The sequence below is a fragment of the Salmo salar genome, chromosome ssa06 (assembly GCF_905237065.1).
Source record: "Salmo salar chromosome ssa06, Ssal_v3.1, whole genome shotgun sequence".
NCBI classification, from domain to species: domain Eukaryota; kingdom Metazoa; phylum Chordata; class Actinopteri; order Salmoniformes; family Salmonidae; genus Salmo; species Salmo salar.
Genome location: NC_059447.1, coordinates 38,941,213 through 38,955,089, shown reverse-complemented (window position 1 = coordinate 38,955,089; position 13,877 = coordinate 38,941,213). Strand labels below are relative to the sequence as shown.

The following is a 13,877-nucleotide window of genomic DNA, read 5'->3' as shown; positions in this document are numbered from 1 at the left end:
TGCAGGCAGCGATTGGTTGAAGAGCATGCATTTAGTTTTACTTGTATTTAAGAGCAGTTGGAGGCCACGGAAGGAGAGTTGTATGGCATTGAAGCTCGTCTGGAGGGTTGTTAACACAGTGTCCAAAGAAGGGCCAGAAGTATACAGAATGGTGTTGCCATGACGTTGGCCTGTGGGTAAGGTTTATGACCCCCCCCCCCCCATAAATACCTTTCTCCCTTCTCCTCTCTTTCTGACCCTACTGAAGGACTGTTGAATAGCCTGTGTTAAATATAGCGAGTCTGGGAACATCAAACAAATGGGGAAAAGGAACCATATTTTGGTAATAAAACCAGTTGGAAATATGCTTTGAAACTTAATGAGTATGGATGACAGTTCGGTTGTCATCTGAGACATTATGACTGATGACAGGATGACATAAACTGTACCTGGGAAAGTATACACCCTCTAGTTATCAGATTCACATGGAATTGTTATGCAATTGAAATGTTTGATATTGAAATTGTTTGTTTGGAGATTAAAGGTAATTTTAGCTTCCAATTGAGAGAATTGGGTTTTCATAAGGAAAGTGCCCTGCTTGATCAGTGGCCTGCCCCTGTGAAGAGACAGGGGTCATAAACCTTGAAACACATCCTTCCCCCTCTCTACTATATAAGACAATGACACAATGTAACCAGTGAGTTCCACTACGTGAGGTCTGCAGCCTCTGCGTTATAAGGACACACATGTCAAGTACAGAACTAAGCCAACCTCGGCGTGAGCTTTGGTTGTGAATGGTATGAATTTTGAACTTATTCACTACAGAAGTGATACTTCCTAGCCGTTGAGTTAGCAGCGGCCACTGTAGACGTGGGCTAGGAAAGGACGGACGACGGATCCAGTCTACCACAGACGAAGATACCACCACGTATCCACTTTACCACCATTGACATTCTTCCGAGGACCGGAAGATCTGTTGGCCAACCCGGCCAGCATCTACGACCAATCTACCGAAGCGCAGCTCAGAGTAAATATTTATTGCATTTTCCTTTTCCAAATGGGTGGTAATTTAGAATGCATAACATTCTGTATTTACGATAGCATAGCTGCTGTTTCTTTGTTCCTAAGTCTTCCCGCTCTTTCATTCAAGCCCAACCCCCTTTCTATGTGTAACAAGCCGCCATGTCGGCTTCGTCCACCAGGGACGTTTTCTGTATGACATCATTTGTATTCTGTGTATATGTAATTCTGTGTGATTAGTTTAGGTATTTAGTAAATAAATAATTAAACCCAATTTTGTATTGCTGATTCAACTTGTTAGCCAGGGTTCGTGAAGATAACCAAGAATTTACCACTTTCATTATGAGACTGAAAATAAGGTGACGATTAAGATGACGGCTATCGATGTAAAATATTACTATGTTTTTAAGAGTTTATTCGGAAGATAACGGCTCTATAAACACTCCTCCGTGGTGTCCCGACTTTCTAGTTAATTACATTTACATGATTAGCGAATCAGGTGATATTAATTACAGAGAAAGGATTTTATAGAATAGCTTGTCATATCACTTAATCCGGCATAGCCAAAGACACGACAGTGTCGTCTGTGTAGAGGTGGATCAGAGACTTACCAGCAGCAAGAGTGACATCATTGATGTATACAGAGAAAAGAGTTGGCCCAAGAATTGAACCCTGTGGCACCCCCATAGAGACTACCAGAGGCCCGGACAACAGGCCATCCGATTTGACACATTGAACTCTATCAGAGAAGTAGTTGGTGAACCAGGCGAGGCAATCATTTGAGAAACCAAGGCTATCGAGTCTGCCGATGAGCATGTGGTGATTGACAGAGTCGAAAGCCTTGGCCAGGTCAATGAATACGGCAGCACAGTATTGTTTTTTATCGATGGCGGTTACGATATCGTTTAGGACCTTGAGCGTGGCACATTAGTGTCTGAGAAACAAATGCCTCACAAGTCCTCAAATGACAGCTTCATTAAATAGTACCCGCAAAACACCAGTCTCAACGTCAACAGTGAAGAGGAGACTCCGGGATGCTGGCCTTCTAGGCAGAGTTCCTCTGTTCAGTGTCTGTGTTCTTTTGCCCATCTAAATATTAAAATTTTTATTGGCCAGTCTGAGATATGGATTTTTCTTTGCACACTGCCTAGAAGGCCAACATCCCAGAGTCGCCTCTTTAATTTCACTTTAATAACTCTACCTACATGTACATATTACCTCAATTACCTCAACACCGGTGCCCCCGCACATTGACTCTGTACCGGTACCCCCTGTATATGGCCTCGCTATTGTTATTTACTGCTGCTCTATAATCATTTGTTATTCTTATCTCTTACTTTTTGGGGGGTATTTTCTTAAAACGGTATTGTTGGTTAAGGGCTTGTAAGTAAGCATTTCACTGTAAGGTGAAATACCTGTTGTATTCGGCGCATGTGACAAATAACATTCGATTTGATTTAACTCACTACTTTGAGAAAATAAAAAAGAGCCCTACTAACTTGTAATAGACCCTCCCCTATCCCCAAATTTCCTTCCAACCCGTTCAACCTCAATGACCCTACACTTCAATCTTTCCCTCTCTTCAACATACTTACAACAATATAACAACACATACGCCACTGTTTCATCCACCATACACTCCAGACACTAACCATTCATATGGTTGCCAACCAGATGTAATGACGAGTTCAATGTCCTAAGCGTAATCGAGCAAACACCACCTTCCTTCCTAATCTGACCTTTGAATCTTGGTCCACCGACCTTTCTTTGGAGGACATATAAATGCTGCCCCGTGTGCTCAGAGTCCCATCTCTTCTGACACGTCTATCAAAATGGCTCTGATCTTACATTTGGCCTCACCTCGACCCAGTGGCACATTAATATCAATTATATCTCGTTCAAAGCTCTTTTAGCTAACTGGTCTACAATTACATCCCCTTCCACACCTGAATGGGAATGTGCTGGGACACAGCAGAATCTTACTAATACACCCCTTCTCTCAATTCTCCATAATAACATTAATACCTCCAATAGTAAGTCACTCCTGTTAGATTTACCAGATGATAAACTATTCAATCCAGAGAGAAAATCTCTGACATGCACTTTCAACTGTGGGACCTTATATAGACAGGTGTGTGCCTTTCCAAATCATGTCCAATCAATTGAATTTAGCACAGGTAGACTCCAATCAATTTGTAGAAACATCTCAAGGTATGATCAATAGAAACAGGATGTACCTGAGCTCAATTTCAAGTCTCGTAGCAAAGGGTCTGAACAACTTATGTAAATAAGTTATTTCTGTTTTTTATTTGTAATAAATTTGCCAAAAAATTCTACAAACCTGTTTTCGCTTTGGCATCATGGGGTATTGTGTGTTGATTGATGAATTTTTTTAATTCAATTTTAGAATAAGGCTGTAACGTAACAAAATGTGGAAAATGTCAAGGGGCTCGAATACTTTTCAAATGCACAGTAAATATTCACCAACCTTAGTCAATACATTTTACAAACACCTTTGGCAGCGATTACAGCTTTGAGTCTACTTGGTAAAGTCTCATAAGAGCTTTGCACACCTGTATTGTGCAATATTTGGCCATTATTCTTTTTAAAGTTCTTCAAGCTCTGTCAAGGTGTTGGGGATCATGGTCAGACAGCAATTTTCAAGTCTTGCCATAGATTATTAAACAGATTTAAGTCTGACTGTAACTTGGCCACTCAGGTGCATTCACTGTCTTCTTGGTAAGCAACTCCAGTGTAGATCTGGGTTTGTGTTGTAGGTTATTGTCCTGCTTAAAGGTGAATTCCTCTCCCAGTGTCTGGTGTAAAGCAGACTGAAGCAGGTTTCCCTTTAGGTCCACCCTGTTTTTTCTTTCATCCCGAAAAACTCAATTTAGTATGATGTTACGAATTACAATTTGTATGATATTTTACCAATTGCAAATTGTCAATATATATTATGAATTTGCAAAACTTTTGTTACGAATTCCAATTTGTTGTGGCTAACATTAGCTAGGTGGCTAACATTAGCTAGGGGTTAAGGTTAGGTTAAAGGGTTAAGGTTAGCTAAAATAGTTAAGTTTAGGGGAAGGGTTAGATAATTTGCTAAGTAATTGCAAAGTAGCTCAAAAGTAGTAAGTAGTTGCAAATATGCTAATTAGTTAAAATTGTCCGTGTTGAGATTCGAACACGCAACCTTTTCGTTGCTAGACGTTTTTTTGGTACACAACCACACGCCTTTCGTGTTCGCCTTAAAGTAACCTATCTTATGTAACTATACCAAACATAACATATTATACTAATTTGATTGTCCCAGATTTACATTTACTATGTTACATCTAGTCTGAGACCAGTTTGCTGTAGTTTTAAAATCACTAATGGGTGGCATCCTTCCTGTCCTGCAGCTCAGTTCAGAAGGACAACTGCATCTTTGATGTGTCTGGGTGGTTTTGTACATCATCCACAGTATAATTATTAACTTGACCATGCTTAAAGATATATATTCAATGTCTGATTTGTTATCTGTTACACACGCCTCTAATAAGAGGGAACGCAACACTCTGCTACAACTCAACTCTCCGTTGTGTGAAAGAGGTATGGACTGTAGGTGTGAGTAAGGATGACAAAAAGGCAGAGAATACCGTTTTACAGGGAATTTATTCCTTCGCACGGCAAGTTTGGGGAAAAGGGGCTGGACAGAACCAAAGCAAAGAAAGTCAATATCAAAGCCCCCTCTCCTACCTTACCTGCCTACCCACTACTTAACTAACTAGCACCACCTGGTGCACTAACCAAAATACAGGGGATGGTCCACCCAGGTCTTTCCTAGTGTGCATAGACAAACTACTACGGGTAATGTATGCCCGCGGACCTCTTGCCTAAACACTCCCTAGGTGCCTTCCCCTTCCCCCCTGGGAACAAATGAAACAGAATAACACAAATGTACAACTACTTCACAACAAAACACTAACCCAGGACATTAAAGAAAACTCACAAGCACCAAACATAACAAGCTTTCTCAGCAACAACTCAGTACATACCCAATTCTCTTTCTGAGAAACAACCAACATACACATATATATACACATATATATATATACATATATATATATATATACACATATATATATATATACATATATATATATATATACACATATATATAACCTCTGCCATCAACCTCCTCTCTCAGCAAATATCTCCCTGCAATCATCTATCTCCCTGCAATCATCTATCTCCCTGCAATCATCTATCTCCCTGCAATCATCTATCTCCCTGCAATCATCTATCTCCCTGCAATCATCTATCTCCCTGCAATCATCTATCTCCCTGCAATCATCTATCTCCCTGCAATCATCTATCTCCCTGCAATCATCTATCTCCCTGCAATCATCTATCTCCCTGCAATCATCTCTCCTTCTGAGCAACAGAACACTGGCTTATATAGCTTTGGGGAGTTGTTAATGGAAACAGCTGCGTCCTGACGAGGGGGCGGGGTCAGCTCTCCAATCAGCAATGGGGCTGACCAATCAGCTGCTTGGGGAATTTCAGGACTCCATTTCCTGAAATACATACATGAAAATACACAACCCACAACCCAGAAACTAGGGAACGTAACATTATCCATCTACCAATCACTGCCCTTCTTTATGAGGCTTTTGAAAAGCTCCCTGGTCTTTGTCGTTGAATCTGTGCTTGAAATTCAATACCTGACTGAAGGACCTTACAGATGTTTTTATCGGGGACAGAGGAAGGGTTAGTCATTAAAAAATCATGTCAAACCCTGTAATTTCACACAGAGTGTGGGTCAATATAAATTATGTGATTTGTTAAGCCACATTTTACTTTGAACTAATTTAGACTTGCCTAAACAAAGGGGGTGAATACTTATGCAATTACTATATTTCAGTTATTTAATTTTGTAAAAATGTGTAGAATTTTATTTTCACTGACATCAGGGATTATTTTATGTAGATTAATGACCAATTACAATTAAATCAACATTTGAAAAAAGTTCAATGGGGTGTAGACTTTCTATAGGCACTGTAGCAGGTAGCGTTCCCCTGCTCAGACGTTGCATGCATCAACCAATGGTTTCGTGCCACTTCATCGACTGTGTCATCGACTGACAGATTGCTATAACATATGATGTCGTTAGCTGAAATGTAAAATACCTATTCTGGCATTGTAAGATCTGGCATGTCAGCAATGCCTGGGCTGAGGAATGCACCCTGTTTTGGGTAGGTCCTAACTCTAACTGCCTTCAGGCTATGTGGGAGATGGTGAATCATCTCTCTGCACCGGTATGACACTAGGCATTGAGCCTTCCAATTAAGTCTATGCATACTGCATATTACTTATACAGGTGGTCATACTTTTAGTAGTACTTTTAAATGTATACTGTATTTCACAAGCTGCTGAACTCTCAAGACAGAAGTTGGGTAACAGTCATCTCAAGTTTGAAAGGAAACTTATTGGAACCAATACTATTACCATTTGTGTAATCATATAAAAATCTACAAATTGTCACATTAGTTTGATATTTTGCCACCTTATAAAAAACAATAAGAATAACTATCAACAATACATCTAAAAGTAATCATAAGGCCTATGGACCGATAAAACATTTACAGTTGATTTGGAAATGATACAATGGTACATCAAATGACAAAGAGAACAATAGTCTTCATAATGTTATTTACATTTCATAATACTTTATAACATTGTTTCATCAAATATCAACCTGCTCAGCTACCATAGAATCTGTCCATCAGGATTTCCTATGTTGCAACTGAATATAGAAAATATGTAACTGGCTCTTGGTAGCTTCTTGGCAGGACTTCTCAACCCATGTCAGTTGAAGCAGCTACTCAGTGTTGTAGCTACATATGAGGACACCGAGGTACGGACCTTGCCAACATTAAAAAAATATATAATAATCTAGAATTTTTTTAGGAACAGGAACTTACTGTTGAGAGTTAGAATAGTAGAATACACAAGGTGCAATTTCGAACTTGGTTGTGCATCAGCAGTTTCCCTCTTCTTATATGCCACTCACTGACTGTCACTCAATTAGCCCATGTCAAATACATTTTATTAGATTGTTAAATTAGTCTAGCCAGCTATCTAAAGGTGTAGTAATCATGGGCAAATTTTTGCTGTTCTCCAAATAGTATTTTAGAGTGCGGACCTCACTAAAACTCAGACCCTGGACCCTGTTGTGCTTGTGAAATATGATGGTTTATCAAAGGACAATTGCCCTTTCAATGACTGGTTTTAGTTGAGTAGTTGCCTGTGCAACCACAGGAGAAAAGAAACAGTATTTTGTACACTAGATTATTTAGTAAGTAGCCGCAACAAGAGACATAAATTAGGCAGTGAATCACACTTTGTATCTTTGGGCAAATGTGGCATTTAGCAAATTATTATAAAATGGCTATTAACTCACATTTGAATACTGAAGGTAAACAAAACCAAGTTCAACTATGCAAAATAAACAAACAAATTAAGCTAATTTCAAATACTTTGAGCAACTTGATATTAAGTCAATTGTTTTGTCATCAATTTGTCATACATTCTTCCAACAAGCTCCGAAGAAGGTTTTGCCCACTCATTTGTTCAGAGCGCTGTCTAGTGTCTACCGTCACAATTCAGTACTGGATTGCTGAGTTAACAAAAACTATCAACATCAATCAGATGTACATTTTTGTGTTCAAAATATGTACACTTAAGAAACAACAATGAACTGTTCACAACCTCACATCCTGACTGAGATCCACACAGTGGAATGAGAAACAAAAATATCAAATTTCCTAAGACATTGACATTGCGCTGCAGTCCGTTTAACATCCTTCAAAGGCGTGATGAAAGATGATGATCAGCAGGAAATGTGGGTGAGTTGATCCTCTTGGTTAATATTAGGTGATGACCACGGTTTCTTAATGACTCAGTTAAGTGTGATTCTCAGTGCCGTTATGGGTGAGCTTGGTTTTGTGCTCGACGTGAGGGCCCCTGGTGGAGTACTGTACCATCAGGAAGGGCTCCTTGGTCTCGCCCTCTCCTACAATACTCTCCTCATCTTCAGACTGGCCAATCCGCTGCAGGAGCAGGTAGCACCAACATCCGCAGATGAGAACACCGAGGGCAGCAACAGCAATGAGGATCACTACGATTGTCACCACCCCAGTAGTGGGGCTGTGGTCTGTGATGTACATGTTGCAACAGGAAGGTGACTCAGAGCATTGTCACAGAACAGGGAACTTGACAAGGACTGCGTGGTATGATCCCTTGCTGATTTTGGTGTCTTACGGTTCTGCTTGGGAGACCTGGGGGTCACAAAAAGCAAATAATGTTGAATATTTAACTAACAAAAAATAACCAAATAAACCCTGTTGTCAGTGCTTGTATCTGCACATCTGAATCTGCACATCTGAATTTTCGGCAGACATCTGCTGACTCAACCAGACCTATGTAATAGGACTCAACACAGAATCTAACCTCCAAATCCACCAAAGAAGCAAAAGGCTTGAAATAATGTATTGATACAAAATTAAGTTTATAGCCTACCACCCTGTAGGTAATCATATATTATCTATACACTATATTCTGCATAACAGCGTATGCAATAATGAACTATGAACGGAACGCCTTTATGCCATCAATGCTAACGCATGTTTTAACTGTGCACGCCGAATCATTGCACATTAATACGCACTTATGTATGTACATGCATGATACATCGGGTCCTAACGAGAATCAAGACGCACTAGATGGGATTCCTTACCATTCCATTGAAACAGACGACGCGATCGCGTGTCTTCATCGATGTGCTATGCAGCAACAGCCCTGCCTGTATCAATATATAAGATCCATGGCTCTTCCTAACGGAACCGATTTCATTCGTAAAATTTGCTCATGCAGTGCATTAAATACACTAGTAGCCACCCACGTAAGAACCGAACTTCAAGGCCCCTGTTTCAGTGCAGGAAATGAGACCATGTGATGCACAATATATCGAAACAAACGTTATTTGTGCTGTCAATCTCTATTTTAAAGCAACAGTAGCAGCTAGATCATCTTCACTGGCAACATGCACATTTAAAATATATATATCACTTAATGTACGTCTATGGACATAATTTTGAAAGGTTAAATAGTTATAGGAGCTCATAGATTTGCTAATGTGTTACCTTCTCGGTCTCATATCAGTCATAGTTCAATGTTATGTGGTGGTGGCGTCATGCAAATACTGGTAGACCCCCCTGACTCGAAAATATCACGTGATACATACAGGCCGCTTGTTCCTGGAAATTGGCTCGAGCTACTGTAAAGTAGAATTTTGTTTGGACGTCAAAGAAGCAGGTTAATCAGCCAACTTTACTGTTGCTAGGTAAGGAAAAGCTAGTTAGTTTAAGTGTTTGTCTTCTAAAAAGTATGTAACTACAGTACACTGACGCCTTGAGCTCCCGTAAATATTAGTATTAGCTAGCAAGCCGTTATGTTTTTGACAGCCATCGACGACGCCTCTGTCTCGTCTCGACTGATGGTAATTTAGTTAGATAACGGAGTTGTAGCTACTGTTATTTGCCTAGCTAGCAAGCCAGTTGAGTAATTGCAGTAACATGGGCCCGTGGGCCTAACGTTATAGTATTTCACAGGTGCCACTGGCCACAGATGTTTTGACTAGCTTTCGAAGTTCGGTCTTGTCCTGACAAGTTTGTTTAGTATTGTAGCTAAATTAGTTTCCTACCGTACTAGCTAGATTAGCTAGCTATAATCTAGACTAGCCAGACTAGAGTCTTGAGTTAACGTTACATGACTAACGTTACCTGACTAGCATAGTAATGTCATTAACCTTCCTATTATGTCGCGGTTCAATTTGACCCATTTCCACTTTTGAGTTATTTAAAATACTAGTTAACCTCTTTTTCTCCATTAAATTAAATTACTTTTCCTCATTTAGGGTCATGAACCTAACTTCAAAATGTGGACACTGGTGTGTTGTGGAATGTCTTGAGTCGATTTTATATACGAACATGATGTTGTGGGTCATTTTGACCCTGAGGCTTTCATGTGTAGAGATATTTGCACAGGTCCAAAATAAACAAGCGTCTTTTGTGTATTTCGTTTTGACTGGTTCTGGTGGCACTTCTATAATTGTGTTTGGGTGAAAAGGAGCTTTCCCAAGCTTATTCTCAGCGCGAGATCAGTAGATCTCTGACACAGACACTAAAAAATTAGCTCCAAACAGAAAATGCTTGTTTTTGAGCAAGGAAATATGTTTAACAAAATAGTTCTTAAATATAGAGTTTTTGAAATCAAATGTTCTTGTATTTCTTCTTTCTGAAAGGTCTGACAGGTCAAAATAAAGTTTTAGCTGTTTTTACTTTATTCTTTGACTGTCTATAGTGTGTTTTAAACTGTGTGGGTCAATCTGACCCATACCACAATGGATGCAAAAAAAAATTCAGCAGAGCACAAGGATTAATAATGTTATCATGTTTCATGACTCTTGTATAACGTTGGTTTTAAAAAAGCCATGTAATAGGATTAAGGTATTATTAGCTAACCTTACAGCCCGTTACAGCTGTGACTGAAGCCATGTAGACCTGGCTATCTGATTGTAGTTTATTTACAAAATGTGCTAAGAAATGATTAATCTATCGACTCCCAGTCATTGCAATATAAATGTAAATTATGATTTTTTGTTGTTGATGATCGATAAGCAAGACATGGCAAGTGCACCTCCAATGGAGACAGGTGGATTTGTCGGGCTCCCTCAGCCACCTTCCTATGAAGAATCAGTGGGTCCTCAGTACCAGGGGGCGGTGCTTCCTCCTGCCTACACCAAATCTGCACAGTATCCATACCCAACACAGCCATATAGTCAAATATATCAACCAACGGCTCACAGTACTACCAGTCCAATAGGTAAATAAAATCTTCATCACATTGTTTTCACTTTTCACTATGCTGTTCCCTCTTAGGTCGAACTCTCTTGACCTACTTGGCTTGAGACAGCTCAAACTGGTCCATCCAGAATGCACTCTTTTGGTTTCAAACCATCTCAAGTAGCCTATTCCCTATTTTAGACTATTGGTTTGCTTTGCACTCTTAACATAATAGTTTTGGAATTTGATAGGTCTTGATGGATTAACAGTGTCTTGTGCAAGGGACCTAGCTAATCTCTAGGAGGCTACGTAATGAACGTTAGCTTTTCATTTCCTGTTTGGTGTTTAACATTCTTTGTTCTTCAGTGTCAGTTCAGACCATTTACGTCCAGCCGGGTGTGGTATTTGGGGATCTTCCAGTGCAGACTCATTGCCCTGCATGTGCCCAGATGGTGATCACTCGGCTGGAGCACACCTCTGGAACAATGGCCTGGTTAACATGTGCTGGCCTGTTCATTTTCGGGTAAGATACATTTATCAAGAGTCCCCCTGCAGTGCATGGTTGTTCATAGTCCTGAAAAGTCCTGTTTTGTATGGGCTGCATAATGCATTATCTGATCTTTTGTTTTTTGTAGTTGCATCTATGGCTGTTGCCTGCTTCCTTTTTGTGTGGATGGTTTGAAGGATGTGACCCATCGATGTCCGAACTGCAACAACGTCCTTGGAGAACACAAACGGCTTTGATTTTGTCTTTTGAAAAGAGTAGTCTCTATTGAGCATGCAACCTTGCAGCCTGTCTCTATCTTGAATTGTCTAAATACAAATACTTTCAGAGGCTAAATAATCATGTTAAACATGCATATTTTGATGATGGTCATCATGTAGTCTATATCAGGGGTACTCAACTCTTTATGCTATGAGGTCCGGAGCCTGCTGGTTCTGTTCTACCTGATAATGAATTGCACACCTGGTGTCCCAGGTCTAAATCAGTCCCTGATTAGAGGGGAACCATTTCAAAAAAATGCAATGGAACTGTCTTTGAAGTCCAGAGTTGAGTTTGAGTGATCTATGTAAACATATTACCTTTATTAAGAGCTTTGTCCACTAGATAACTTGTCAATATTGCACTTTCAAATGAAGAATATTATTATATAATTGTATATATATGTCAGTTTGAATAGTAATGTGCACACAATGTTGGTGGGGTTAGAGGTAAGACTGGTCGATATTGTGATTGTACATTTTCATAGGATCTTTATGTAATCAAACTGCAACATGACTACCTGTTAAGACTACCTTTTAATACAGTCTTATTGTGATGGTTACTGGTAAGTAAGCAAGCTCATCGTACAAACTGCCCTAAGTAGATCCACTTGTTGTCTTAGGCCTAAATGTCTTTAGGTTGAATGAATGAGTGGTTTTGCTGTAAGTTATGCTGTGGAAGAAGTCTTATTTCAGGATGTTTTGATTGAAATCCAGGCACCTTTGAGCATTCCCAAGTCCATGGATTCACAAGGGTGTCATTGATTGTATAGGCCCTATTTGTTTATTTTCATTTATCACATACAATTGTGTGCTTCTGTAGAATTTACTTAATGGCACTTTTTCAATGTGTATGCATGACATAAGCACAAATAAATGAGATTATTTTACCACCAAATGAGATCGTTGTTCATTCTTTGTCTTTTGTTTGCATTTTTGCCAGGACAAGATTTTTTCCCATCATACCCCCTCTTCCAGCACTTCTGACATGTTTAGTGTATTATATGCATATATTATAAACTGGGTGGTTCGAGCCCTGAATGCTGATTGGCCGACAGTATACCACACGAATGACAAAACAGCCCTTAGCCATGGTATATTGGCCATCTACCACACCCCCTCGTGCATTATTGCTTAATTATAGCCTACTATAAACCGTGTTAGGCTATAATATATGCATAGTGTGACGACCCTGGGTTTATAAGCGCGGAAATCGACTCTGCCGCTTGAGCATGCTTTTGCTGCACAGTCGATAGCGCGCCAGACTTCGGGCTTAGAAGGTCGAGGGTCGACACCTGCTCCCTGCAGTTTCATTACAATATAATGCACTTTCTATCATAAACGGTGTTGGGCACGTACTTCTATGCTATGATCCATTACCTTTGGCAATGAAATATCAGGCAGGCCAGAAACCGCTAAAAACCAGTAGCAGTATTTACATTTTACAAAAAATTATGAATGAAAACAAACAGGCATTGATGGCAACATACTGCTTATGCTTCTTTCTACGTGAGCGTTTGCTGAAGGTCTTCCACCTCCAACTTCCACATTCTTCTGTGAATCGCAGCGCGTTCAGAGAGGTCTGCCATCTTTACCGCGCGCAGGACAGGTTCTGGAGAGAGGGCCTGGATCATCCCCATCACCATTACATAGTTACCTGTGTAAAATCGGGGTAACAAATCAAGGGTTTTGTTAAATGTTGTACATATTTTAGCTGCAGCTAGAAGGAAAATAAAAGTGAATCTCACCCTGAAGTAGGCATGGTTTGCCCTTAGGAATGTTGTTGACGCCATTGACAACGAATGTCCCTGTCTCGTCCAAAAGAAGCACCGTGTTGTGATCAGACCGAACTTCCAGTATTGTCCCTTGCATCCAAACCACAGAGCCTACAAGTGCAGTGTTTTTCCATTGTCCTAGTCTTTTTATATTAAATTCGAGCTTGCCATTCAATCGGTTATCTTTTCCCTCTCGGAGTTGGCTAGAAAGAACTTTGATAGGAGGACTTTTCTTATTTTCTACGGAAATTTGTCCGGTGTCCATGCCATCTGCGAGTGAACACTTTCAAACGAGTTCGTTATAAAAAAAATATTTCGTCTGACGTAATTGTGACCAATATCCGGGATGTTGATTTCAACATTTGTCTTTTGTATATTGTTTATATATAGACTTGTGTAAATAATAATGACAAATATAAATGCAAATATAAAACTAGAAAATCAAATTGGACAC

General features: G+C 39.8%; 3 protein-coding genes across 7 annotated transcripts; 1 reads left to right on the top strand and 2 right to left on the bottom strand.

Annotated features, from left to right (window-relative positions):
* Window positions 1-4,634: 4,634 nt before the first annotated feature.
* On the bottom strand, window positions 4,635-13,289 carry snn (stannin). 3 transcript variants are annotated; one of them, NM_001173624.1, is given in 2 exon segments: window positions 4,635-8,321; window positions 8,780-8,970. In NM_001173624.1, a coding segment is annotated over 1 exon segment (264 nt). In that variant the 5' UTR covers window positions 8,211-8,321; window positions 8,780-8,970; the 3' UTR covers window positions 4,635-7,946.
* On the top strand, window positions 9,262-12,546 carry litaf (lipopolysaccharide-induced TNF factor). 3 transcript variants are annotated; one of them, XM_014204227.2, is made up of 4 exons: window positions 9,262-9,385; window positions 10,722-10,926; window positions 11,253-11,409; window positions 11,522-12,546. In XM_014204227.2, exons 2-4 carry the CDS (start codon window positions 10,728-10,730, stop codon window positions 11,628-11,630), a joined length of 465 nt encoding a protein of 154 aa, XP_014059702.1. In that variant the 5' UTR covers window positions 9,262-9,385; window positions 10,722-10,727; the 3' UTR covers window positions 11,631-12,546. The 3 variants fall into 3 exon arrangements, with proteins under 3 accessions (XP_014059702.1, XP_014059703.1, XP_045576493.1); XM_014204228.2 differs by having other exon boundaries at window positions 9,273-9,385; window positions 10,726-10,926; XM_045720537.1 differs by having other exon boundaries at window positions 9,366-9,541.
* LOC106607343 (recQ-mediated genome instability protein 2) lies at window positions 12,414-13,761 on the bottom strand. The gene is made up of 2 exons (XM_014204229.2): window positions 13,397-13,761; window positions 12,414-13,305 (listed from the first exon to the last, which is right to left on the bottom strand). The coding sequence occupies exons 1-2, from the start codon at window positions 13,686-13,688 to the stop codon at window positions 13,154-13,156; spliced, it is 444 nt and encodes a 147-aa protein (XP_014059704.1). The 5' UTR covers window positions 13,689-13,761; the 3' UTR covers window positions 12,414-13,153.
* Between the last annotated feature and the right edge of the window lie 116 nt (window positions 13,762-13,877).

Excerpts from the sequence above, each read along its gene's own strand:
- litaf (XM_045720537.1), top strand. The coding sequence starts at position 9,494 with ATGTTTTTGACAGCCATCGACGACGCCTCTGTCTCGTCTCGACTGATG. Across the intron at positions 9,542-10,721 it reads CTGTCTCGTCTCGACTGATG|CAAGACATGGCAAGTGCACC; the intron begins GTAATTTAGTTA and ends ATGATCGATAAG. Across the intron at positions 11,410-11,521 it reads GCTGGCCTGTTCATTTTCGG|TTGCATCTATGGCTGTTGCC; the intron begins GTAAGATACATT and ends TGTTTTTTGTAG.
- LOC106607343 (XM_014204229.2), bottom strand. The coding sequence starts at position 13,688 with ATGGACACCGGACAAATTTCCGTAGAAAATAAGAAAAGTCCTCCTATC. Across the intron at positions 13,306-13,396 it reads CAAACCATGCCTACTTCAGG|GTAACTATGTAATGGTGATG; the intron begins GTGAGATTCACT and ends GATTTTACACAG.
- snn (XM_045719492.1), bottom strand. The coding sequence starts at position 8,210 with ATGTACATCACAGACCACAGCCCCACTACTGGGGTGGTGACAATCGTA.